Source organism: Dama dama, chromosome 15 (assembly GCF_033118175.1).
Source record: "Dama dama isolate Ldn47 chromosome 15, ASM3311817v1, whole genome shotgun sequence".
Taxonomy (NCBI): domain Eukaryota; kingdom Metazoa; phylum Chordata; class Mammalia; order Artiodactyla; family Cervidae; genus Dama; species Dama dama.
The window spans coordinates 33,982,375-34,009,347 of NC_083695.1; the positions used below are offsets into that span (position 1 = coordinate 33,982,375).

Genomic DNA, 26,973 nt, shown 5'->3' on the forward strand with positions numbered 1-26,973 from the left:
ATAAAATTTTGTAATTAAAAATAGGCATAAATAAAAGGAAAATTTTAAATCTTTTTAAGAGTATATACTTTTAACAATGAAATAACCAATCTAAAGGCAGGATTTTGTTTTATTTTTTTAAATGATCTTGTTCAAAAAGGCTTTGGGGATTGAGTTCAGTTATTTTGATTACTGCTACTTTTTTGCACATTCATTTAATAATGCTTATTGAGGACCTATTATGCACTAATCACACAGACCTTAGTAGTGTTCTTAGTAATTCATGCTATCTTCTGTAAAAATAAAACCAAAATTACCTAACAAAAACCCACTAAACTTTCTTGCTGTCCTAGGTATTAGATATTTAGTTTACTAAATACATTCTTATTTTCCTTTTTCTCCCCCTTTCTTTAATTTTTACTGTGGTATTTGTGTATTTTCTTATTCTTGATATTGTTGAACCTAACTAATAGATGAAATGGCCAGATCTGAATATTTGCTTTATTTACATTTTTTTTGCTTTATTTACATTTTTAATGGGACATTTTATTACTAAGTCCTTTTCTACTGACACAGTGTTCTTGGTTGAGGAAAAGATCATTGAATAGCCTATTGTAATAAAACATGTCATTCATCCCAAAGATAATGGTATATAAATTTAATAAGAAGAACAGATAAAACCATATCCTTCTTAATTAATTTACCAGGAAATTCAAGGAAACAGCATAAAGTTGTTTGCCTTACCTAGAATTTTACTAGATTGTGGAACTTATGAGTTAGTTTGAAGCCTTTAACTTTGGGTACTTTCCTTCCTTTGAAAGATGACAGCTTGAAAGACTGAAGGGGTAAAATGGTTATATTCAGTCAGGGTTCAGTTACAAGAGACAAACTACTCTAGCCTGTGGACTGGGCTGCTAAGAATGACTTCTGTTGTTTTGTTTTGTTTTTCATTTTGTCTGTGCCAGATCGTAATTGCGAAATGTAGGATCTTTTAGTTGTGGCATGCAAGCTCTTTAGTTGTTGCTTGTGGGATCTAGTTCCCTGACCTGGGATCGAACCTGGACCGCTACATTGGGAGCGTAGAGTCTTAGCCACTGGACCACCAGGGAAGTCCAGGAATGACTTCTAGAACAAAATTTGAACAAGCCTGCTAGAGGAGTGCTACCTTTGCCACAGTTAGCAAAGGTAAATATTAGGGTATCAGAAGGTCAGTATGGAACTGTTAGTTTAAGAACACACCATTTGAACAACAGCCATAACAGACCAATTCAAAAATGAGAAAATGAGCAAGAGACTTGAATAGACATTTCTCTAAAGAATATATACAAATGCCCAGAAAGCAGATAAAAAGATGCTAGTCATTAATGGGAATCAAATCAAAACTACAGTGAGATACCACTTCATACCCATTAGCAGGACCATTATTAAAACCAAAAATCAAAAAAAAGCAAGTGTTAGTAAGGGATGTGGAAAATTAAAACACTTGTGTGTTGCTCTTGAGAATGTAAAATGATGCAACTGCTTTGAAAATGGTATGATGATTCCTGAAAAAATTAAACAATCAAATGACCCAGCAATTCCATGTCTGGGTATATACTCAAAAGAAGTGAAAGCAAAACTTGAACAGATATTTGTATATACCCACGTCCATAGCAGCATTATTCACAATAGCCAAGAGCTAAAAGCAACCCAAGTGTCCACTGATGGATGAATGAATAAACAAAACATTGTATATACATACAATGGAATATTATTTAGCCTTAAAAATAAGAAAGTTTCTGACATATGCTAAAACATGGTGAACCTTAAAGATATTATGCAAAGGAGAATAAGGCAGACATGAAAGGACAAACATGGTAGGATTCCACTGGTTGTGTTTCAGTTCAGTGCAGTTCAGTTGCTTAGTCATGTCCGACTCTTTGCAACCCCATGAACCGTAGCACTTCAGGCTTCCCTGTCCATCCACCAACTCCTGGAGCTTGCTCAAACTCATGTCCATCGAGTCGGTGATGCCATCCAACCATCTCATCCTCTGTTGTCCCCTTCTCCTCCCGCCTTCAATCTTTCCCAGCATCAGGGTCTTTTCCAATAGGTCAGTTCTTCGCATCAGGTGGCCAAAGTATTGGAGCTTCAGCTTCAGCATCCATCCTTCCAAAAAGTGTTCAGGACTAATTTCCTTTAGAATGGATTGGTTTGACCTCCTTGCAGTCCAAGGGACTCTCAAGAGTCTTTTCCTAACACTACAGTTCAAAAGCATCAATTCTTCAGTGCTCAGCTTTCTTTACAGTCTAATTGTCACATCCATACATGACTACTGGAAAAACCATAGCTTTGACTAGATGGACCTTTGTTGGTAAAGTAATATCTCTGCTTTTTAATATGCTGTCCAGGTTTATTGTACCTTTTCTTTCAAGGAGCAAGAGTCTTTTAATTTCAAGGCTGCAGTCACCATCTGCAGTGATTTTGGAGCCCCCCAAAATAAAGTCTGTCACTGTTTCCATTGTTTCCCCATCTATTTGCCATGAAGTGATGGGCCTGGATGCCATGATCTTAGTTTTCTGAATGTTGAGCTTTAAGCCAACTTTTTCGCTCTCCTCTTTCACTTTCATCAAGAGGCTCTTTAGTCCTTCACTTTCTGCCATAAGGGTGGTGTCATCTGCATATCTGAGGTTATTGATATTTCTTCCAGCAATCTTGATTCCAGCTTGCGCTTCATCCAGCCCGGCATTTCACATGATGTACTCTGCATGGAAGTTGCATAAGCAGGGTGACAATATACAGCCTTGATGTACTCCTTCCCCAATTCGGAACCAGTCCGTTGTTCCATGTCCAGTTCTAACTGTTACTTCTTGACCTGCATACAGGTTTCTCAGGAGGCAGATAAGGTGGTCTGGTATTCCCATCTCTTTAGGAACTTTCTTAAAATTTAAGAATTTTAAGTTTGTTTTGATCCATACAGTCAAAGGCTTTGACGTAGTCAATAAAACAGAAGTAGACGTTTTTCTGGATACTGGTTGTGTCTAGAATAATAGAGACAGAAAGTAGAATGGTGTTTGACAGGAGCATGCAGGAGGAAACAATGGGGAATGTTCATTTGGCATGATGGAAAAGTTTTAAAAATAAATGATGGTTAATGATTGAACAACAATGTAAATGTACTTAATTCCACTGAAGAAGTGAAGTGCTGTGCACTTAAAAATGATTGAAACAATAAAATTTCAGGTATGTATAGTTTAACACACACAGAAGAAATATATCATCATATATGTGATGAAGGCATTAGAAAGCCAGTATTGCTACTCTATAGCTGCAGCTGCTTCCTGACAAAAAGTGAGTGATTGGAAACTGGAGAATTACATACACACTCACACACAACCAACATTTCCATAATCTTTCTTGTGGATACCAAACTTTAGAAAAATTTGGCCCCTACTTCACTTTCTGCTTTTCATGCCGTGCAGGGGGCCCTGTGGGGTTCCTGGGCACAAAGCCCTTTTGTGTCCCGCATTTCTTTGATTATAGGAAACAGCTTTCATTCATTCTCCATCACCTTCCCTGAGTCCAAGTGGGCAGATTCAAGCAGTTATTAATTAGGAAAGGGATGGGAGACCAGGGAGAAAAAAACAGTCCAGAGCAGCCTTGGGGCAAGGTCCTGTTTCCCTATCAAAGGATACACACAACATCATCTTTGAGCTATTTTGCAGATACTGAAACCCCCTCCAGGTGGGAGAAGTTAATGATTAACAATGATATGCTGTCCACAAGCATGTAGACCCCAGACCAGTTGGACCTGAAGGTTGATGTTGCTGACTCCTACTTACCTCACCATCAACCTATCAGAAGAATGTCTAGGAGCTGATCACACCCTCTTGGACAATTACTGTAAAACTTCTCACTGTCTTCCGCAAGTTGGGACACATGGTTTTGAGGGCATTAGCCTGCTGTTTCCCATTTTGCCTGGCAAAGCAATAAAGCTGTTCTTTTCTACTTCAGCCAAAATTTTATCTGAGATTTGATTCAACACTGGTGTACAGAAAAGCTCAGCTTTCAACATCACTTTTCCACATCTCATGTCAGAGGATATAGTTGGCTAAACTTAATTCCCATTTAGAACCTTAGTGGCAAGGGATCCTGCAGAATAATTTTTAGTTTTTTAACCTCTGTAGTACAAAAAACAACTGGAAGGAGATTGGAAAGGATGCTGAGTGCCAATTCATCGTATTTGTCACAGACACTGAGACAGTGGTGATTCAAGGATGGTAATACTCCTTGTCTCAAGTCATCATTTCCAGTAGTGGCCAGATTGTCCTGTAGCTGGTCAGTCAGAGATGGGGTAGGGCAAAGTAAATAGCTTTAGTGAGGCAGAATAGGGAAAGAGTTTGTTGATAGACATTGTTTCTTTTTGCAGTTCTAGACTGATTTTGCTTGGTTTGTTACACCTAATACACAGTATTGACAGTTTTAATATAGTATTAATAACTGAGTTATTTATATTATTGTGAAGATAATAATTTAGTGCTTATCACTCCAGTGGAATGCATATCACTCATTGATTAATGAATAGCTATGCTTCTGTTAAGAAATACCAGATTTTGGGAGGACTTCCCTGGTGGTCCAGTGGTTAAAACTTTGCCTTCCAATGCACTGGGTGCAGGTTTGATCCTTGGTTGGGAAGCTAAGATCCCACATGCCTCATGGCCAAAAAGCAAAAACATAAGCAATATTGTAACAAATTTAATTAAGACTTAAAAAAAAAAAAAGAAATACCAGATTTAAAGTTCTTGTGTTTATGAAAGCTGTTTTCATTGTGTTAAGTATGGAGATAAGATCATAGGAAATAATGAACTCTTACTGTCAAGCTGTTGAAATCTCTAATCAATGTGAACTAAATATGGAGAGAAATATAAATTTGCTAGTAAATGAAGGAGTTGATATGCTGAAAATTGAATTTTTGAATAGGTTTCAAAAATTTGTCAGAGTCCATCCAAAAGATAAGGTATCTTTATAGAACAGTCAGATACTTTATGTATAGGTGAGTTGGAACTAAGTTTGAGTAATGCCTGATGATGGTACGATTCTGCATGAGTGAACTGTGTTCTCAGTGCTTTGTATTGACCTTTGATAACTAATTTCTTAATTGCTCATAATTTCAAAGTAAGCTTATTTTAAATTGTGTCTCAAGTTGAGACCTTTCCTCTATGTACCAGTTAACATTTTGGACAGGTACCATGCTTTGCATGCAGTGCTTTTTGATGTGGATCAGACTTTAATGACTACCTAGGAGTTAGTGTCCAAATAACATGTCAGAATTTTTTGATTCTGTTATTCTACTTCTAGAAATCTAACCGAAGACACTGCAATACAATTTGTAATAGTAAAAAAGTTGTGAACAGTTGTCAACATTGGGAAATCAGCAGATTATTGTATAGCCATACAATGGAATGTCCTTTTCAAAGGATAGTTTGATGACATTAGACAGGACTCGTGCAACAATGTTAAGTAAAAATGTATTACATGTGACATGATTTCTCTGTAGAAATTTTCTCTATAGAAAATACTATGTGTGAAAGATAAATTTAAAAATTACAAGCAGTAGTTCTTGGGGCGGGGGTAATTTTGAAATTATAATTTCAGTGTTCTTCAACAGATGCATTGTTCTTCTATATATTTTTCTGTCTTTATTATAGAAGTATATACTTTAGCAGATCAAAACAATGCAGAAATCTGTAGACTAAAAACCATAAAATTATGTCCGTAAGTCACTTAACTAGGCAAATGAAGTCCAGTTTATCAACTTGTTCTCTTATGGATTTTGTTTTTGTTGTCATAGCTAAGAAATATTTTCTTAACCTAAGTTCAGAAAGATTTTCTCCTCTATTTTCTTTTAGAAGTTTTCTAGTTTTAGATTTTACCTTAGGTCTATAATCCATTGAAGTTAATTTTTATATGTGGTGAGAGGTATGGATTAATGTTTTTGCATGTGGATATTCATTTGATCTAATAGCATTTGATGAAAAGACTGTTCTTTCTCCACTGAATTGCCTGTGCTTAACTGTAGAAAATTATATATCCATATATATGTAGGTCTGTTTCTCAATTCTCTGTTCTATTCCATTGATTTATTTTTATGCCAGTACTCAGTTCAGTTCAGTGGCTCACTTGTGTCTGACTCTGCGACCCCATAGATTGCAGCTCGCCAGGCTTCTCTGTCCATCACCAACTCCTGGAGTTTACTCATGTCCATTGAGTCGGTGATGCCATCCAACCATCTCATCCTCTGTCATCCCCTTCTCCTCCTGCCTTCAATCTTTCCCAGCATCAGGGACTTTTCCAATGAGTCAGTCTTGTAATTAGTTATCTAATCTTATTCTTTTTCAAGCTTGTTTTGGTTATTCTTTGTCCTTTGCATTTCCATATCAGTTTTTGAAATAAGTTTATCAGTATCTACAAAGAAACCATTTGGGATTTTGATTGGGGTTGCATGGAATTTATAGACCAAATTTGGTAAGAATTGATGCATGTCAATGAAAATCAGTTGATCTAAGATAGAAATGGAAAATTTTATTTGAGCCAAACTGGAGACTATAACCCAAGAACAGCATGTCAGAAAGCTTTCAGAGCCGTTCTACCAATTAGAAGTGGAGGCATAGTTATGTAAGTTTTGTGGGCTTTTTTTTTTTGGAGACAGAGGGCTGTACATTAAATGACATATTATTGACAGTTTAATACTCCAGATCTAAAAGTCTTGTGGCCCCTTAACAAGATCAAGAAGGAATGTTATCTTTTTTTTTCTTTTAAAAAAAAAAAAAAAGACATTTATTCAGTGTCATGATCAGACTATTACATTTAGCAATCAACAGCATGGGTGCAAAAAAAAAAAATCTACATTAAAACCCTTTGTTGGAATGCTTTACACTTTCCACAGAACAGAAACTAAAATAACCTGTTATACAATTAGTCACAAGTACAGTCCTCGAGTTTTTTGCCCATATACATGAGTATTGTCTAAAACATGTCTTCTTTGTAGCAGCTAGGCCCTGCCACCACTGTGCTTGGCTGAGTTCACAAATCTGTTGTAACCTGTAGCTTCCCTGTCACTTCCCTGGCTCTCCTCTCCTGCTAAGCTTTGTTTCCTGGCGGTAATTAAAACCTTCTGCCACTGCCATAGCTACTGCTGCTGCTGGAACCACCATAGCCACCTTGGTTTCGTGGTTTGGCAAAGTATTGGCCTCCACCACCATAGGGGCCAGAACTTCTGCCTCCAAAGTTTCCTCCTTTCATGGGTCCAAAATTTGAAGATTGATTGTTGTAATTGCCAAAATCATTGTAGCTTCCGCCACCTCCAAAATTGCTTCCGTCATTACCAAATCCATTATATCCATCCCCACTGCCACCATATCCGCCACCACCACGGCTGCCACCAAAGCCACCTCGACCACTGAAGTTTCCTCCACGACCAAAGTTGTCATTCCCACCAAAACCACCTCCACGACCACCACCAAAGTTCCCAGAACCACTTCGACCTCTCTGGCTGGATGAAGCACTAGCCATCTCTTGCTTAGACAGGGCTTTTCTCACTTCACAGTTGTGGCCATTCACAGTGTGGTATTTCTGAATGACAATTTTGTCTACAGAGTCATGGTCATCAAAGGTTACAAAAGCAAAGCCTCTCTTTTTGCCACTGCCTCGATCAGTCATGATTTCAATTACTTCAATTTTCCCATACTGTTCAAAATAATCTCTCAGGTGATGTTCTTCAGTGTCTTCTTTAATGCCACCAACAAAAATCTTTTTCACAGTTAAGTGGGCACCAGGTCTTTGAGAATCTTCTCTTGACACGGCCCTCTTTGGTTCCACAACTCTTCCGTCCACCTTGTGTGGCCTTGCATTCATGGCCGCATCCACCTCCTCCACCGTGGCGTATGTGACAAACCTGAAGCCTCTGGAGCGCTTGGTGTTTGGATCCCTCATTACCACACAGTCTGTGAGTGTTCCCCATTGCTCAGAATGGCTCCTCAGACTCTCATCAGTTGTTTCAAAGCTCAATCCTCCGATGAAGAGCTTCCGCAGCTGTTTGGGCTCTTTGGGAGACTCTGATTTAGACATGACGGCAGTGGAGGCGGGGAAGTCTTCAACGATGCTTTCTCGGTGGCGTCCACGGGCAGAAAGGAGGGAATGTTATCTTTTAAGGAGTTGTCTTATTGGTGCTAGAAGAATGTTGCACTTTATGGCTAAGCAGCTGTTTTTGCCAATGGGGGAGGTTTGGTTGATGCATAATGCAGATATGCAGTTCTTGGTGGTAAAGGGAGAAGAGGCCAAAGGGCAGAGAAAAAAAATTTTTTTTTAAATTTTATGTTTAAATTTTTCTTGTCTTGCCATAAAATGTGAATGTTTTCATATATAAAATATGAATCCTTTAAAAATATTATTGAATTTGATTTGCTAAGATATGTTTCAGTAAACAGTAATCCCTTTGTCTCCTGTTGCTCAGTCCCCAGAAACTACTATCTGCTTTCTGTCTCTATGAATTTGTTCGGTATGTCATCTAAAGTGAATCACACAACATTTGTCCTTTTGTGTCTGACTTATTTCATTTAGCACAAGGTCTTCAAGTTTCCTTTTAAAGACTTAATAATGTTCTCTTCATTTTTAAAAGCTCTCTTTTTCCAGTGTTTCATTTTGAATAATTCATATTGTTATGTCTTCAAGTTTACTATGCCTCAGCAGCATCTAATCAGCTATTAATCCCATCCAATGTGTTTTTTATTACATATCTTTGCAATTTCATTTCTAGAAGTTTGAGTTGGATCTTATGTGTCCATATCTCTATTTCACTTTTTTTTTTTTTTCTATTTCACTTTTTGAACATATGTAATGCAGTTATCATATCTGTGTTAACATCCTTGTCTGATAATTTTATTAACTGTGTCTGTTCTGGGTCAATTTCAATTGATTTTCTACATGTTGTAGGTGAGTCTTCCTACTTCTGTGCATGCCTGGTCATCTTTGATTGGTTCCCAGACATAGTGATTTTACCCGTTGGGTGCTGAATACTTTTGTATTCCTATTAATATTCTCCCACTTTGTTGAGGGATGTAATTAAATTACTTGAAAACACTCTGATCCTTTTGATTCTGCTTTTAAGATATGTTTGGCTGAACCAGAGACATGTTTAGGTTTAGGGCAGGATTTCTCCATATCAGCGCTAATTTTTTGTTGTGAGGGACTGTCCTATGCATTGCAGAGTGTTTTAACAGTATCCCTAGGTCTCTAGTCTTTAGATGAGCCCCTAGCTGTGACAACCAAAAGTATCTCCAGAAATTGCCAAATGTTTTGGGTTGCCAATTGCCCCCAGTTGAGAGCTCCTGTTTTAGGGTTAATTTTACCTTTCTACTATGGAAAGATCTTGCTGTGTACTCTGCCCAGTGCCCCATGAATCATGAGATTTTTTTTTTTCCAGCCTGGTTGTTTGCGGTAGGTGCTTTTGGTGATATTGTGTGAGTACTAGGCATTATCGCCTCTAATCTTTCTGGGTGGTTCTTTTTTCAGTTTTGTTTGGTTTCCTCACATACAAATGTTGATCAGCATTCAGCTGCCTGTTCAAGGGAGGTCCTTTGCAAATCTCTGGAGTTCCATCTTCATCTGCGTACAGTGTTATAACAAAAATACTGTAGGCTGAGTGCCTTTACACATCTATTTCTCATGGATCTGGAGGCCAAGGAATCCAAGATCAAAGTGCCAGCAGATTTGGTGTCTATGAGATCTACTTCATAGGTGGTCTTCTTTTATCGGTGTCTTTACATGGCAGAAGGGCTGAGAGAACTCTCTGGGGTATATAAGGGCATTAATTCTGTTCATGAGTATTCTGCCTTAATGACCTAATCACCTCCTAATACTATCCCACTAGGGGTCAGAATTTCAATATAGGAATATAAGCATTCAGTCTATAATAAGTTCTGTCTTTCTCCTCTCTTTTATTCTATCCCATATACACTAACCACCTTGATTTCCCTAGACTCTCACTTCCATCCCAACTCATGTTGCCTGCTGGGCCGCGCCCGGTTTGTATCCTACATCACTCGTACATGGCCGGGGGTAGTAGGGCTCACCTTGTTTCCTCCTCTCAACGATCTCCTTGTTGTCTCGTGCCAACTGTCTTGAAACTGGTTTTCTCTCCATATATTTTGTCTATATTTTGGCTGTTTCAGGTGGAAAAGTAAATCTGGTTTCTCTTACTGCATCTTGGTCAGAAACAGAAGTCCCTTTAACTGATAGTCGATTCATATCAATTATTGATTAAAGCTGAAAGTATACTGAAATGTTTACTAATTTCTTCATTCTGTAGGTTTGTATGAAATCTATAGCTGTCATTTTCTTCATTAAAAGTTTCCTGTTCCCTGTAGGTCCTTTGGTACAACAAAAGTATTATGTTGTCCTGAAGCCTTTTATCATCTTTAGTGCAGGTTTTCGTAGTGTTAACTAAATATGGGGCTCTGACTGTATGTAGCAGCATAGAATTAAAGGGCGTGCCCTGACCTGATGAAGTACAAGAGTGCAGTGTGTCATGCTTTTAGGGCATTGCCACAGCAGGTTCAAAGACTTCTGGGAAGCTTTCTTGTACGATAACTCGTATTTTCTAGCAGCTGAAACACCAGCATCAAAGCCTGTTTGTTAGTTAGATTGAGGATATAAAGAACAGATTGTTAGCCAGATTGGAGGTGATAAAAGACAGGGGAAAAAAAAAAAAACACGAGAGAGATCATTTTGAGCAGTATATGAAATGAAACTTTACTGAAGAATAAGGCTCAAAGGATGGGAGTGACTTGGAACCCACTGGTGGTAAGCTGTTAGAAAAATGAGAAAGTGAAATAGAAATAAAATGACAGAAGGAATCTGGCCTTATTTTGTATGAGATGAGCCTCTTGTACTTTTTACATTGTGATTGTTTCAGAGTTCATAGCGTGCACTTGTTGGATATTCAGGGTTGAAATAATTTATTCAGCGAATACCTTGGGGAAAAGATATGTATGTGGTATGTAGGATGAAGCCATCTGGCTATCTATATGGATTAAAACATAGCAAAATCATTTAAAATGGAGCTATATGTATATGTAATAAGTGATATAAAATTATATACATCAATGTGTGTAAATTCCATGAGTTGAAGTGAATACATCATAATTCCCTGTCCTTTGGGGTGGTGATGCTATATTGTAGGTAAAAGGATTAAGACTGGAAAGCTATTGTGGCTTTATACTATTAAAAGCTTTGTTTGGAAACACTGATTTAAGGTTTCCAAAAACTAGGTTTGCTTTGTAGTAATCAAAATATAAACATTTAATGAGCATGTTTCTTGTTGGCTGAATAGTTTTGATGGTGTAAAAAGTATTTATGTAGTTGAGTATCTGCCTTTTTCAGGTAATTATAAGTATTCATGGCAAGAGTTTGTGTTGGATAGAAGAATGCAGAAATAGCAGCTTTTTACTTTTCCTCCACATAAGGAAGCATAGAAGGTTTTCATAGCCAAAAATGCTGATGATAAGGGAATGATAAGCACTAAAACCAGGAGTTACTACATCTGGGAGGAGAGAAGGGTATTGATGTTTTGTTTTAGTTTTTAAAACTTTTAAAATCAAGTTTAACACATGTAAAGTGTAGCTCATAAGTATACGGGTTGATGAATTTTCAGTTTATAACTACAATTCAAATTAAGAAACGGAACATATGTATTGGAACTGTTTGATTTTTTTTTCCAAGCTGGGTAGTGGGCATGTGAGTATTTGTTGTGTCATTCTTTCTTCTTCTTTTTTAATGCTTTAAAGTTTACCTACTGTGTTTTTAAAAAATCATCTCAGAAGAAAATATAGTCTTTAGTGATCTGGAAAATGTCAGAAAACCCACTGACTTTAGTTGTTGAGAAAGTACTTTAGGGAACTAGGTTTTTTCCATGTAAGCCCTTGTCTCCCATGTATCTGATAAAAATGTAGAAGCCTGATATAGGCTCAAGTTACTGAACACTTTATTTTATTTTTTTAAATATATTTATTTGGTTGTGCCAGGTCTTAGTTGCAGCATGTGGGATCTAGTTCCCTGATCAGGGATTGAACCCAGGCCCCCAGCATCGGGAGCACAGAGCCATGGCCACTGGACCAGCAGGGAAGTCCTACTGAGCACTTTAAAGTGGAAAGAGAACATGAGCAGAACTGTGTGGGATCAAAGTAGTAAACATTATTAGTACTTGTTGAAATGGTACATTCTTTCTATAACTGCAGTATGGGGAATTCCTTGGAGGTCCAGTGGTTAGGACACAGCACTTTCATTCTGAGAACTAAGATTTAGCCCCTGGTCGGGAACTAAGATCCCACAAGCCGTGTGGTGTGGCCACACACACAAAGAAAGAAATACTATAATTGCAGTATAAAATGTGGCCCCTCGAATTTGTGGGCATTGAAGTGTTTTATCACTAAATCACAATGATATTTTAAGAAGGAAATTCCTTATAAATTCTGTAATGGAATATTCAAGGTATAGAAAGAAATGAACTATTAAGATATTTATAGATATTTATATCTAGTAAAGATTTTATATCTATTGTAGAAATTGTTTGTGTAGTAGATAGAAATATGTTTAATCTTAAGGGGGTTCCTGAAATTAGTTTTCCATCTACCTTTGTGGGGTGTTTTGTTTTTTTTCTTTTTGGAGTCAGTTGCTGTTCAGTTCCCAAGTTGTGTCCAACTCTTTGTGACCCCATGGACTGTGGCACACCAGGCCTCCCTGTCCCTCACCATCTCTCAGAGTTTGCCCAAGTTCATGCCGATTTAATCAGTGATGCCGTCCAGTCATTGCATCCTCTGCTGCCCCCTTCTGCTTTCAGTCTTTCCCAGCATTAGGGTCTTTTCCATTGAGTCAGCTGTTCAGAGCTGTTAGTAATTGCCTTCTGCTTTTCCTTCTGAGCTGGGGGGCTTATCTTTTGGTGTCATATCTCTTTGCCTTTTTATACAGCTTATGGGGTTCTCACGGCAAGAATACTGGAGTGGTTTGCCATTGCCTCCTCTAGTGGACCATGTTTTGTCAGAATTCTCCACTATGACCGTCTGTCTTGGGTGGCCCTGCATGGCATGACTCATAGCTTCATTGAGTTATTCAAGCTGCTTCACCACAACAAGGCAGTGATCCATGATTTGGAGGGAGGAGAGAGATTCCTCAAACGTGAAGATTTCTAAAATTTGATTTATTTTCATGTATGACAAATCTTTCTGTATATCTCATTTTATGAAAGTGTTGAGTTATATTCTCAATTGTTCTCACCAGTAGGCTTTTTCTAATTAAGTTATGGCCTGATATGGTATGGCAAAGCCATTTGTAAAATATTACAAAGAAACCTTTTTATAAAAATGTTTGGTCATTAGCTTTTCCTCTGCTACTGAATTTATGTGCATAAACTTATTAGAATGTTAATCTATTGAAAACTACTCACTAATGAATAATTTTGTTTCTTTTTTCTTATCCAAAAGCCAATACGGCAATGTAGATGAATAGCTGTTTCTGGTGTATTTATGTGTATTTGGTCTTCAAAGAAGTTGTTAGGGCACGTTGAATTTTTGTTTATTTTCCTATTTTCCCTTGATAGACAGTTGAAGAAGAAATGGCTGGTCCTAATCAACTCTGCATTCGCCGCTGGACTACCAAGCATGTAGCTGTTTGGCTGAAGGATGAAGGCTTTTTTGAGTATGTGGATGTTTTATGCAACAAGCACCGACTTGATGGAATCACATTGCTTACATTGACTGAATATGATCTCCGATCTCCTCCTCTGGAAATCAAAGTCTTAGGGGACATTAAAAGGTTAATGCTCTCAGTCCGAAAATTGCAGAAAATACATATTGATGTTTTAGAAGAGATGGGATACAACAGTGACAGTCCCATGAGTCCCATGACTCCATTAATCAGTGCTCTGCAGAGTGCAGAATGGCTCTGTAATGGGGAGCCTTCACATGACTGTGATGGACCCATCACTGATTTGAATTCTGATCAGTACCAGTATGTGAATGGTAAAAACAAACACTCTATTCGAAGATTGGACCCAGAGTATTGGAAGACCATACTGAGTTGTATATATGTTTTCATAGTATTTGGATTTACATCTTTCATAATGGTTATTGTCCATGAGCGAGTGCCTGACATGCAGACCTATCCACCACTCCCAGATATATTCTTGGACAGGTAAGTTTTCTTTCTAGTTACCAAATTTGTAGAAGATAGCTATAATAGGAGTGATAGAGTAGAAAGAACCACTCCTTATTTTATTTTTCTATGCTATATTTCTATTTTTCTATGTTATAGCTGTAATATTTTCTACATTTATGTTATAGCTTCTTGGGCACTTCATATTTTAAAAGGATTTCCTGGAATGTTATTTGTAATAAGTGGAATTAGGTTATTATTATTATTTTTTAAAAGATGAACAGGGTTTTGCTTTTCTAAAAATGTGGGGAAGTCTCCTGTATCATCAAATAAATTATAATTATCACAGATGCTACAAACTGATTCTTGATAGTATTCTGTTGGTTTATAAATAATGCATAAAAAAGAGTACAGTATATTAAATGAAAAATAAGAGTAGAACAAAACTTAAAACTATTAGTTTTTATATTTGTGATTTTAAAATGTGTTTTTAGTTTGTATTGCTATCTTATTTGTTTCTATAAAATATTGTACCCTTCTGAAAGTGCCTTATAGTATATGGGTTTTTTTTTTAATGAAGTGAATTACAGTGTCCACATTAAGGTGGCAGAATGACACATATAATCACATTTTATTCTCAAGCCCTGACAAAAAGCATAGTGAAGAAGTTATGTTTGTTTGTTGGTCTTAAATTATAAACACAAGGAAAGGGCAGATAAGAGAGGAGAAAAGAGCTGTACATTTTTGAAAGTTTGAAAGCAGATGGGTGAGTAGCAATAAGCGGAGCTAAAGTAACCTAATTCTAAAGCAGCCATCAGGAAAGCTGAGAACCCAGTCTGTGTTGCAGATTTCTCAAAGCTCTGGGTACTGTAGGTGAAAGGGTGATGCTAAAAAAAAAAGAGAGAGAATTGAGTGAAAGCTGTTTAAGAAACTGTGTTAGATCCCTGTATCTCCTTTGCTGTTTTATCGTACACAATTTTTCCAACAGAAGACCTTAAGGAAGTAAAGACAACAGCATGTGGATAAGAGGACTCTAGGCAGAGGAAAGAGCAGGGCGCAAAAGCCCTGAATTGTTAGTAGACTTAGCATGTTTAAGGAACACCAATTGAGAGATGGGGAGAACAGTTGGAGATGAGATCTAAGAGCAGACAGGAATCCAGACTGTATATGTACCTGTTGACAATTGTAAGGACTTGAGCATTCATTCTAAGTGAAAAAGGAAGCCATTGAAAAACATTTAGGATAAGAGTATAGTGACCTAATGTCATTTTAAAAGGGCACTATAATGGTTGTTGTATTGAGAATAGCATGAGGATGGGGATGGGAAAGCAGAGGTTAGTTAAGTTATTGGAATTCATTAGACAAAGATGAGGTGCATTGGATTAGGATGGTAGTGGTACACACATACATATATGTGTTGTGTGTTTGCAACAAGATTTGCTTATAGATTTGCATGTAAGGTGTAGGAAAAAGAGAGAATTCAAGGATTATTCCAAGATTTTTGACTTGAGCATCTGGAAGGATGAAGGATGAAGTTGCCCTTTATAGAGGTTGGAAGACTGTGGAAAGACTTCCAACTTCTTGGAGAGAAAGTGAGGGTGTGGTTTTAGACATGTCGTGTTTGAGGTATGTTTACACCAAATCAGATGTCAAGTAAGAGGTGGGAAGATGTGTTAGAGTTCAGAGAGTCTGGACTGAAATTTGGGAGTTATGAGCATAAGTAAAGCTCTGATAATTGGTTAATGTCTCCTAGGTAGTGAGTTTAGAAGGGAAAGGAAGAAGATTGAAGATTGATCCTAAGAATAAGTATAATATCTAGAGGTCAGAAAAGTAAGTCAAACCAGTAAAGAAGAAGACCAAGAAAGTCAGGGCAGAGAGAGCAAGAGAGTATTCTAGACACCAAGTTTGTTTGTTTGTTTTTTAAGTATTTTTAGAAGACAGGAATAATTTATAATTAGCTGTGTCAGATGCTACAGAGAGGTCAAGTAAGATGAGGTTAAATGACTGTTCACCTTGACAAGGGCAAAAGCCTGATTGTAGTGGATTCAAGAGAGACTGTGAGACTGGAATATACCCAAAGGTGTATCTCCACACATATGAAGCAGCATATGTACAAAGTTATTCATTGTGACATTATGTGTAAAAATTATAAATATTGGAAATACTATAAATGCTTATTCATAGAAAACTGGTTGAATACACTGTGGTATACTTACACAATAGAGTACTATCTAATCATAGAAAAGAATGAGGAAGATTTTTGTGAACTGATAATGAAATGGTTTGTAAAAGAAACTCAGTAGCAGTGAAGCCATGAGCATCCAGATCATGGTTTCTAAATCCCAGTCTCTACCAAAGGAATAGACCAGGACTCCTTAGAGAAATGGCTGATTTTAAGTTTGGAGCATGGTAAGCATAAAATGAGCCTGAAATAGATCTTATGCCAGAAAACAAGGAAGTGGAAACCAATGGAAACCTATCAAAGTAACATATGATCTAGTTTTAAGGGGCTCCCACTAATCAAATTAGGACAGTCAGAACATCAAGAAGCATAATGATGGTGAAGTGAAGTCGCTCAGTCGTGTCCAACTCTTTGCGACCCCATGGACTGTAGCCTACCAGGATCCTCAGTCCATGGGATTTTCCAGGCAAGAATACTGGAGTGGGTTGCCATTTCCTTCTCCAGGGGATCTTCCCGACCCAGGGATCAAACCTGGGTCTCCCGCATTGTAGGCAGATGCTTTACTGTCTGAGCTACCAGGGAAGCCCCATAATGATGGTAATGAATTATAATATACTGAGTAAGAATCTATGAACCCATAGTGATAAACAAAACCAAGAAGGAGTTCCTCAAGGGAATTATAAGGTAAGTTGACGAGCCAAAACCAAGCACAGCACATGAACTTTAATTGGATCCTTGATCAAGAAAAAAAAAAATTCTGCTGTAAGGACATTTTAGGGATAATTAGGAAAATTTGAATATAGATTACATATTAAATGATACAATATAACACTTAAGTGTTACAGGTTCCTGGGTATAATAGTGTATTGGGTTATAAAGAAGGTACCCTTGATCTTAGGACATACATGTTGAAGTGTTTAGAGAAGAAGTGTCATAATGTTTGCAACTTTTCAGGAAAGATTTAGTCTCGGAGAGAGAGAAAGTGTGTGTATGTGCGTGTGTAGGTATGTACAGAAAGAAAGAAAGCAAATGTGGGGAAATGTTATGGTAAGCAATCAATAAATTTAAATAAAAAATATAGTGTTTATTCTTTAAAGTTTTTTTTGTTGTTGTTATGATCAGAATTTTTCAGTTAAAAAAAAGGGGAAGGGCAAAGAAATGATGTGAGAGAGAGGAGGAAAATGGGAGGAGAGAAATGGAAACAATCAAGTCTTACAGGCCCTTAAAAGTTTTTCTGTAAGGGCAGCAGAGAAATGGAACTGTAGCTTGGAGAGGACTCACCAGGGTTTTATTTTGGATGGAATGTATCATGTAGCGTGGCTGTTGTATTGATGATGGGAATGATCCAATTTAAGGGAAAGGATATGAGAGGGTATAATTGATGGAGTAATGTCCTTAAGTAGATAAAAAGGGGTTGGATCTTGTAGGTGGGTGAGGCGGGTCTTAGTCACATGGTCTATTCATTCATAACAGGGGAGGATAGAAAATATGGAAACAGATATAAGATTGCCAGTTGTGTTGGTAGAGCATGAGGAAGTACTCTGCTGATTGTCTTTATCTTCTCTGAAAACAGATTTAGAAGAGAGAGCAGGTCAGAGGTTTGAAGAGAGAGGATGAGTGTGAAATGGCCGTCTGAATGAATAGACTTGTGTGATGGAGTAGCACTAAAGGCCTGCTTGAAGTTAATAGCTGTGTTGACTTTGTGTGTCTTTACCACTCACCTGCACAGATACAGGTGTAGAATAGGTAGATAACTGGATTTAAGCGGGGTCAAAACTTTGCTAGGCAGTACAATAAAGGAGGAAGAAGAAAGAGTGAGTATAATGACTGACTATAAACTTAGGTGGATAAGGAGGGACGGGAGGATATGAAGTAGGTGAAGGACAGAGGAAGTGTTATTAAGATCTGTGGGTTTTGGGTCTCAGAATTATTAAAGTTAGAGAACTAGGAGGAGTAAGATGGAAAAACAAGAAATGTTGGTTAGTGTAGGATTCTTGCTTCAGCTGTGAAGAATAATCTTGGTGATGACAAGATCCAATTTATAACAGTGCGCGTAGGTCACTGAAGTAGAGTAAGAGAAGTTGGAGAAGTAAAAAGAGGAGTGAGAAGAACAAATATCACAACAAAAGGAGCTTTGGAGAGAGTGGTATTGAACCAGAAACTAAAATCTCAAATCAGAGAATGGGTGCTGAGGTTCTGTAGATGACTATAACAAGGCATAATGAGAAAAAGAGGGGAAATGATCATGAGGATTTTATTTTAAAGTGTACATTCGCGTAGGTTTTAGTATATTTATAAAGTTGTGCGGCCATCACCACTACTTCCAGAACATTTTCAACACCCTAAATAAATTTGTATTATCAGTCACACCCCATTTCTCTCCTCCCTCTAGGCTCTGGCAAGCAGAATCTACTTTCTATGGATTTGTCTGTTCTGGACATTTCATATAATGGCCGTATACAACATGTGGCCTTATTTTGTGTCTGGCTTCTTTTATTTAGCATACGGTTTCTAAGGTTCATGCATATGAGTAGTATGCATCCGTACATCATTCCTTTTTATTACACACTATTATTTCATTGTATAGATATACTGCATTTAGCTTATCCATTCATTAATTGATGAATGTTTGAGTTGTGTTCACTTTTTGGCTACTATGGATACTTCTGCTATGAACAGTCATATACAAAGTTGTGTATAGACATATGTTTTCAGTTTGCAATGGGGATTTGAAACCAAATTTTGCCTTACATGCTGCAGTGCCACCAGCTACAAAGCCTCATGCTCTTAAATATCTGAACTTCATTCACAGGAGAATGGTAGCAGGAGCTGTCAGCATTGCTTCTATATCCACTTGGATCTCTTTTCCATTTTCTTGCACATTTATACTCCCAGCATCCAGCAGTTGTGTGTCTTTGTTAGAGGACTGCTCTTGGGCTGCTGGGATACACTTTGCCTGCTTAAAAAGAGAATCACACATGCTTGGAACTTTACATCCCTTAAGCAGCAGCTCTTAACTGATGATGTGAGGTGGGGTATATGTATTTCATTTCTCTTTGCCCAAGTTAGGACAACGTTTAGGTTGGACCTGCACTGTCTCCCAGATTCCCCACAGAACTGAGCCAAAATTACCTTGCCTGAGTTTCCCACAGAGGTCTGCTTGTTGGTTCACCCTTGCCTTGCCTCCTTGCCTTCCTGATCTCATTTCCCGGCTACTCTATGATTTTCCCTTGGGAACATTCCTAATCACTTTCACAGTGATCTTTGTTGTGTCAAGCTTACTTGACACAATTCCAAGAGCTTCAGCACATCATAAACAAAAAATTACGAAACAGAGATGGTTTTAGAGGCAGGCCCACTTACATGTGAGGAGAGATAGCTAATAACCGTAACAACAAGGGAGGAAACAGAAGCACTGTAAAAAGCACACATAAATAATGGAAAAACCACATCAATCTGAGGCTTAACTGGCTTTCATTTCTCAGTAGTCCCTGAGGTCATTACCTTGTCCAGTGTAATAATCTATGTTCATAGTAATGACTCTGAATTATGAAAGAAAATTAAATTCTATCCAGAAAAAAAAAAAGGAATAACATGTACATTGCATTTTAGAAAGCATTGCATCAAAATAAATGTGAGATATTGAAAACACATTTGACAATTTCCTTACAACGCTTCATTGAAAAACGAACAGGAAAAAGTGGAGATGGGGGTTCCCAGTAATCCAATGAAGGCAGAAGCAGTGATAATAATGAAAATTTATAAAGTAGAAAGCTAAGTGCCTATTGTGAGATTGAGGACTAGCAGTGCCTAAGAGGTGAGTTTATTTGTACTGCGGTGCTGCAGAAAAACTTTCAAAACAAGAGACATCAAGCATCTCTCAAGACAGGGTATAGATAGGAGCTAAATATGGGAGAACTGATTAAAAATCTATTTAAGACCTGTTCTACTGCAACTGAAGATAGGTAGTTTGTTCTCGAACATAGTTGATGTGAGGGTCTCGACTCAGGGACACCATTCCCAGCTGAGAACAAAGGTGCATGTTTTCATTGTATTTTCAAGGTGATTAACTATAAATCTATGGATTGATCACAAGACTTCAAGCTCCCTTCCTAACTTCCCATCCCTAGTCATACCAGCCCTAATCCTCCAAGCAAGGAAACAAATTCCTCTTCTTAGAAAGCCTGCAGAAGAGAAAAGGACTGTAGATACTGGAGGGTGCACTGACTTCAGTATTAATAGCTTGTGGCACATAGGCTCAATAGTTGTGGGTCCCCCGCTCCAGAGCACAGGCTCAGTCATTGTGGCACATGATCTTAGTAGCTCCACAGCATGTGGGGTCGTCCCGGATCAGGAATTGAACGCCTGTCTCCTGCATTGACAGCAGATTCTCTACCATTGAGCCACCAGGGAAGCTCTTGATAGTTTCTTAAGAAGTTAAACACATTCTTAACATAGGACTCAGTGATGTCATTCCTAGGTATTTGCCCAAGAAAAATGAAAACATATGTCCATGCAAAGATCTGTTCATAATCACCCAAACCTGGAAACAGCCCAGAATACCCATAGCTTGTGAACGGATAAGGAAATTGTGGACAAAGAATTGTACACACAATTACATTAGATGAATCTGAAATATATTAAGTGAAAATAGCCCGATACAAAAGGTGTTTGGACAAACATTGTGTGATTGCCTTTATATGCCATTCTAGAAAAGGCAGACCTGTAGGCATCAGAAGTCAGATCAGTGATTGCCCCACAGCTGAAAGTAAAGAAAGAGATTGGCACAAGAGAAGGTTTTGGAGTGATGAAAATGTTCTGTATCTTTATTGTAGTGGTGATCGCATGACTGAATGTTTGTCAAAACTCATGGAACTCTATAGCTAAAAATGGTGAATTTTTGTAAATTAAACCTCAGTAAATTTGACATTAAAAACAAGTTCATCCTCTAGTCCCTCATCTGAGAAAATAATTCAAGGATACACTACATCAAAACTAAGAAGTAAATTGAGAAAGAGGAGGACATGGGATTCAGGAAATAGTGGATCCAATATAGAAAAGAAGAATTCCCAAGATGAGGGTTAAGTTTTACTCTAAGAAACGCCATGCAAAAAGAGTAGAAAATGCAGGCTTTCTAAAGAAGGAGCTCTTGGATAGATTTCTCTATCTCAATTCTCAATTTCTTGATATTGATGGAATAATCTGGAGGTGAATTGGTGATAGGCACCCAAGAAACAGAACAAAAAGTTACTAGCTCCAGAGAATTGTAAGAAGTTGTATGAGAGATTGTCTTCCATTGTCTTAACTATGAACTACACTTAAAATTTTACATTAAGTAAAAGCCAAAAATTATTTGAAACAAAATTATGAAATAATATTGAGAGCATGGGAGAGAAAGAGAATGTGTGTGTGTATTTGTATGTGCTTTTGTGTGTGTTACTAGAAGATACAATGTCAAATAAAACACAAGAACGAAAGTGATTGCCTTTGGGGAGCAAGAATTACGTTTACGCTGAGGGTGAGGCAAAAAACTTACTTTTACCATAAAAGCTGTGTGCTTTGTTGCTCAGTTGTGTGGGACTCTTTGGGACTCCATGTCCGATAGCCCACAGGCTACTCTGTCCATGGGGATTCTCCCATGGCAAGAATACTGGAGTGGGTTGCCATGCCCTCCTCCAGGGGATCTTCCCTACCCAGGGATCAAGCCCAGGTCTTCAGATGGATTCTTTACTATCTGAGCCCCCAAGCAAGTCCATACATAAGTATACCTTTTTAAAATTGTTTTAAAAGTTTTAAATTTTTAGAAGTCATTTAAAGGAATCTTTTATCTGAAAATTTGTATTATGTGAAATAACCCTTTTCCCCATAATGCCAGATAAATAAGGCAACATCAGATTAAAAAATACACAAGAGGAATCTTTTTTTCTGAGGTAATGGGTAAAAGATGAGTCCCTGAACGAAGATGATCATCTCTTTTCAGTTACTCTGAATAAGGTTTGAGTGGACTGTTAAATCTTTCAGATTTCATGTTTTCTTTTTAAGAATACCTTTAGTTCCTTAGTTATAAAATTAATGTGCCATAGTATAGAAAATTTTAGTGTAAATTAACAGAATACAAATAAAACTATCAATAATCTTACCATTCAGTGATGACCTATTTGGACTAATTGATTTCCATCTTCTTCCTCCACCTCTTCCTCCACACTTCTCGTTCCTCCTCCTTTATTTTTCTTCCTTGTTCTTTTTCTTCCTCTTCTTCTCCCCACCCCCTTCTTTCTTTTTAATTGAGAAAAGTGACACGTCTTTTACTGGTGGGTAATCACAGGCACTGTGGATTTAGTAAGGAAAGAGAGATCAATGAAAAAGACGGAAGAAACAGAAATATAAAACAAAGGAGGGCAGAGAGAGACAAAAAAAAAGAGTAAAACAAAACAGAAACTCTATTTACTTTGAAAACAAAATACACTAAACAAACAAACAAAAAAGAGTAGTTGAGTTCAAGTCCTGACAGTGTGGACTCTGAAATGCACATCATTTAAGAAGTGAGCCTTTTCCCCCCTTCTCTTTTGGGAGCAGTCCTGTATGTGGGTCTGTCGTGCTATGGGGAAGGAGAAAAGAGTTGTTACTTCTCTGCAGAGAACCATAACTGGGAATCACAGACAACAGAGAGCTTCAAATAAGGAATCACAGACAACAAAGAGGTTCAAATAGTTTCATAAAACTATTTTATGAAATAGTTTTTTTTCTCAGGTTCTCCAGATACCATCTTCTAAAAGAGGTAACAGTTAAAGAAAATACTTTTAAGGTCATTATTAGAAGAGTATCTTATTGAAAAGGGTGGCACCATTTGCATACATGTACTTGTTGTCAGTCCAAAAATGTAACTTTCTTCCTTTCCAGCGTTCCTAGAATTCCATGGGCCTTTGCCATGACAGAAGTATGTGGCATGATTCTGTGCTATATTTGGCTCCTGGTTCTTCTTCTTCACAAGCACAGGTACCTCTCTTATTTCATTACAAGACTGAACAAGTTTTGACTATCTTACATAAAGGTCATCAAACCTTGTTTCTTCCTTTGCTGTTTCCTTCTTAATTTCCTTCGCTGGTTATTATAATATTACAGTTATTGGTACAGAAAAATATTTTGAGTTTGATCAGCAGAAGAGTCAACCTGAGGTAGTACCTATATATTTAGTAATATTCCAAATATATTTTGCAGGGAAAGATGGTGATATATAGCCATGGGCTAACTACTAACAGTCTAAGTCTAGCCTTACCTTTCTCTGTAAACAAATTGGAAATATCACTATCTATAGAAGGATTGGGACCCCTCCAGGGAACAGTCTTCTGTCAGATGTTTGGGTGGAAGAAACTTTTCTCTGCTTGAAGGAGGCCCATTAAACAAGAGGTCATTTTACACATCATGCACATCTAGCAAGTGTAGCTTAGTATAGATGATACAGGAAATTGCTGAATAGGAAAGGTGCTGCTTTTGTACTTCCAAGAAATATAAAGGGAATAATTTTTTCATTAAAAAAGAAAGGAGAGAAGCAGAAGAGAAGGCTCCTTTCCTATATAATTAAAGAAGGGAAATTATTTAAAAAAAATTAGACATAGTGTAAAATCTAAAAAGCAATATAGATTAATTTATTTACAACAGAAAAATAGACTCACAGACATAGAAAATAAACTTATGGTTACCAAAGGGGAAGTATGTGTGTGAGAAAGGAGGGGTGGGAATAAATTAAGAGTATGAGATTAACAGATACACAGTACTGTAATATAAAATATATAAGCAACAAGGATTAAGGCATAGTAAAGAAAAAATTAAAGATCTGACAAAGTTTGTGGATCTGCTATCTGTTGTTTTTGGGGGAGAAGAACAACAAGAATAGGGATAGTTGCTTGATATTTTTTATTCTTTCTCCTCACCAGGAGGTGCTTAAGGTAAACCACAGCGATGGGCTTTTGGTCCTAAGCAGCAGTTATTTCAGTGCTTTGAAGGTGAAAAGAAAGGTTGATGATTGCTATTCTTGTCACACTTTTAGGCCATATTGCACTTCATTCTCTTTTACTCTGCAGGAATATTTATAACTGGATTGCTTAAAACCAGAGGTGGTTTAAAAACACATGTATCACTGCTGCTTTCTGATTTAACTTTGCCTCACAAGACCCTGTAGATTTGAATTGATCCACTCTTTCAAAACAAGAGTTGAGTTTATATGGGAAACCTTGGTAGGCTTGGCAAAATGCAGCAACTAAATGCAAGCTTTGATGTTTATTTAAGTCAAACAAAATGTTTCTCAAGGGGTGGTCTTTGTGCCACGTTCATTAGAATCACCCAGGCTCTCATTAAAACCCAGGTTCCTTGTTGTCTTCCTCAGAAACCTCATAAAATGATAAAACTTGGAAGAAAGAAATCACTGAGCTTGCAGGAAGACAGGAAAATCCCAAAGAGCCCCAAACACACATACACGTGAAGAAGAAAACAACAAAAAAAACTAACCTATGATGTAAAATCAGAGGAATGAATGCGCATCTCTGGAAAAGGCAGGGTGACACGAGTTGTAATGCCAAAGCTGAGATAAGGAGACTGAGCCTTAGGGATGTAGCACAGTTGAGTGGCTGATAGGAAAACTCCCGATGAAGCTGTGGGTCTTGCAGTGGGCTAGAGTGTTCTCAAGTCAGTAGTGCTACCTGAGTCTCGACACGTTTAACTCTTCTCTGGATGATAGTGTATTCAATTTAGGCTCCTGTGGTTTCCCAAAACGTTGGAGAGCAGGGCCTATTAAGAAAAGTAAGGAATGGTGGACTCCTCCTGCTTTGAGCTGAGACCCTTTCCATTCAGTGTTAGTTCTCTTTCTTCTCTTCTTTTCTTCTTTTTTATAGTACCACAGCTTCAGCAGTGAACCAGAAATGAAGCAGATCCTGCAGACTGAAACCTAGTTTGAAATAATTTCAGTTTCTAAAATTGCATTAAAGTGACCCCAGATTGTTAAATCCCTTAACTACTTGCCAAAAGAGATATCAAATCTCTCTTTGGGAAGACCGTGTAGACCTATCAATAAATTTAATTCTAAAATTTTTTATATACAATATCTGGCACTCAAGTAAATAACTAATTAAAAAAAGCACACAAGTATGTAAGAGAATATGACCAAAATTTAAGAGAAACAGTAAATAATGGAATAGACCCACAGCAGATCCAGAAAACAGAGGTACCAGATACAGATTTTAAAGTAATTCTGCTGACTAGTATAAGTAGCTCACTCGTGTCCAACTCTTTGTGACCCCATGGACTGTAGCCTGCCAACTTCCTCTGTCCATGGAATTTCCCAGGCAAGAATACTGCAGTAGGTTGCCATTCACTTCTCCAGGGGATCTTCCCAACCCAGGGATCAAACAATCTCCTGCATTGCAGGCAGATTCTGTACCATCTGGGTCACCAGGGAAGCCACTAGGAAAGCCCCTGCTGACTATGTTCAAGATAATTTTAACAGAATAAAATGGAAACTCTAGAAGCAAGCACACTTTTTAAAATCCATGAAATTGAGAATTCAGTAATGAGTATGACATCAGGTTGAATGCAGCAGAAGAGAGGATTAATGAATCAGAAGATAATTTGAAGAAAATATATTTTTAAAGATAGAAAATAGATTAAATTTTGGGGAATACTGAGGGGATAGCCTGAAAAAGGTTTAACTTATGGATAATTAGAGTTCCTTGAGGAGAGGAGAAAGACAATAAAGCAGAAGTATATTTGAAGTGAAAAAAATAAATGCAGATTCCTGGGCTCCATCCCAGGTGTACACAACTGCAGTTTGAAACTTACCTAACCTTGTGTTCAGTACTTTTTTTGAGGGTGGGTGGGAAGAACATTTTAAAAATGTATAAGCAAAGTCTCTGTACTTAAGAATCTTCTGATCTGTTTTCACTTAAGATATTAAAAAAAAAATTAACAGTACGAGTGATTTCATGCAGTTTAAAGTTTTTGTTAGAGATGTACTTAATGTAAAACAGTATTAAAAAAACAGTATTTTATAGCTTAAATTTAAGAGAAATTAGAGAATGTTTGTTATATAATTAGTTATTAACCAATTTACAGTATCATTAATGAGCAAAAACATTCCCTAGAATCACATATTTAACTTTACTTCTCATTAAGTAAATGTTATGACAATATATGAGTAATAAAACTAACACTAAGCTAAGTGTCAGGCGACGGACTGTCTTCCTTCTTTCTTGTGTAACTTTTGCTTTCTCTTAGTCATGTTTTCTGACAGTAAAATGATGCTCTTAGGTCTGCACTGTCCAACATGGCAGGTGCTAGCCACATATGGCCGTTCAAATTTAATTTAGTGAAAATGAAATAAAATTAAGTTCCTCGCTTGTACATTCCGGATGCTCCAGAGCCACATATAGATGGTTTATTGGACAGTGCAGATATAGTCCATTTCCATCATTATGGAAGGTCCTGTTGGACACTTGGGTTACATGGTCTCTTAAGATTTCTGTCTTGGAAGAATCTAATGGTTTTCCTGCTTGTTCTCCCTCGAAGTAAACGTTAGTTGCCTGGGGATATGTTGGTTTGCTCTCTTCTGATCTTTCTTCCTTTTTGGCCACTCTGTT

The 26,973-nt window shown here is 37.4% G+C and overlaps 2 protein-coding genes and 1 long non-coding RNA gene across 5 annotated transcripts in view; 1 reads left to right on the plus strand and 2 right to left on the minus strand.

Moving 5' to 3' along the window:
* Positions 1-26,973, plus strand: part of SAMD8 (sterile alpha motif domain containing 8) — a 50,723-nt gene that overhangs the window by 12,956 nt on the left and 10,794 nt on the right. For all 3 annotated transcript variants that reach the window (XM_061161898.1, XM_061161899.1, XM_061161900.1), the window contains 2 exons: positions 13,610-14,202; positions 23,246-23,341. In XM_061161898.1, coding sequence (XP_061017881.1) covers positions 13,610-14,202; positions 23,246-23,341 — 689 coding nt within the window. The remainder of the gene's footprint in view (positions 1-13,609; positions 14,203-23,245; positions 23,342-26,973) is intronic.
* Positions 551-26,962, minus strand: LOC133070137 (uncharacterized). The gene is made up of 3 exons (XR_009696081.1): positions 24,851-26,962; positions 22,486-22,673; positions 551-2,999 (listed from the first exon to the last, which is right to left on the minus strand). It is a non-coding gene; the product is annotated as an uncharacterized LOC133070137 (long non-coding RNA).
* On the minus strand, positions 6,791-8,126 carry LOC133070634 (heterogeneous nuclear ribonucleoprotein A1-like). Its single transcript, XM_061163021.1, has one exon. The coding sequence runs from the start codon at positions 8,083-8,085 to the stop codon at positions 7,123-7,125; it is 963 nt and encodes a 320-aa protein (XP_061019004.1). The 5' UTR covers positions 8,086-8,126; the 3' UTR covers positions 6,791-7,122.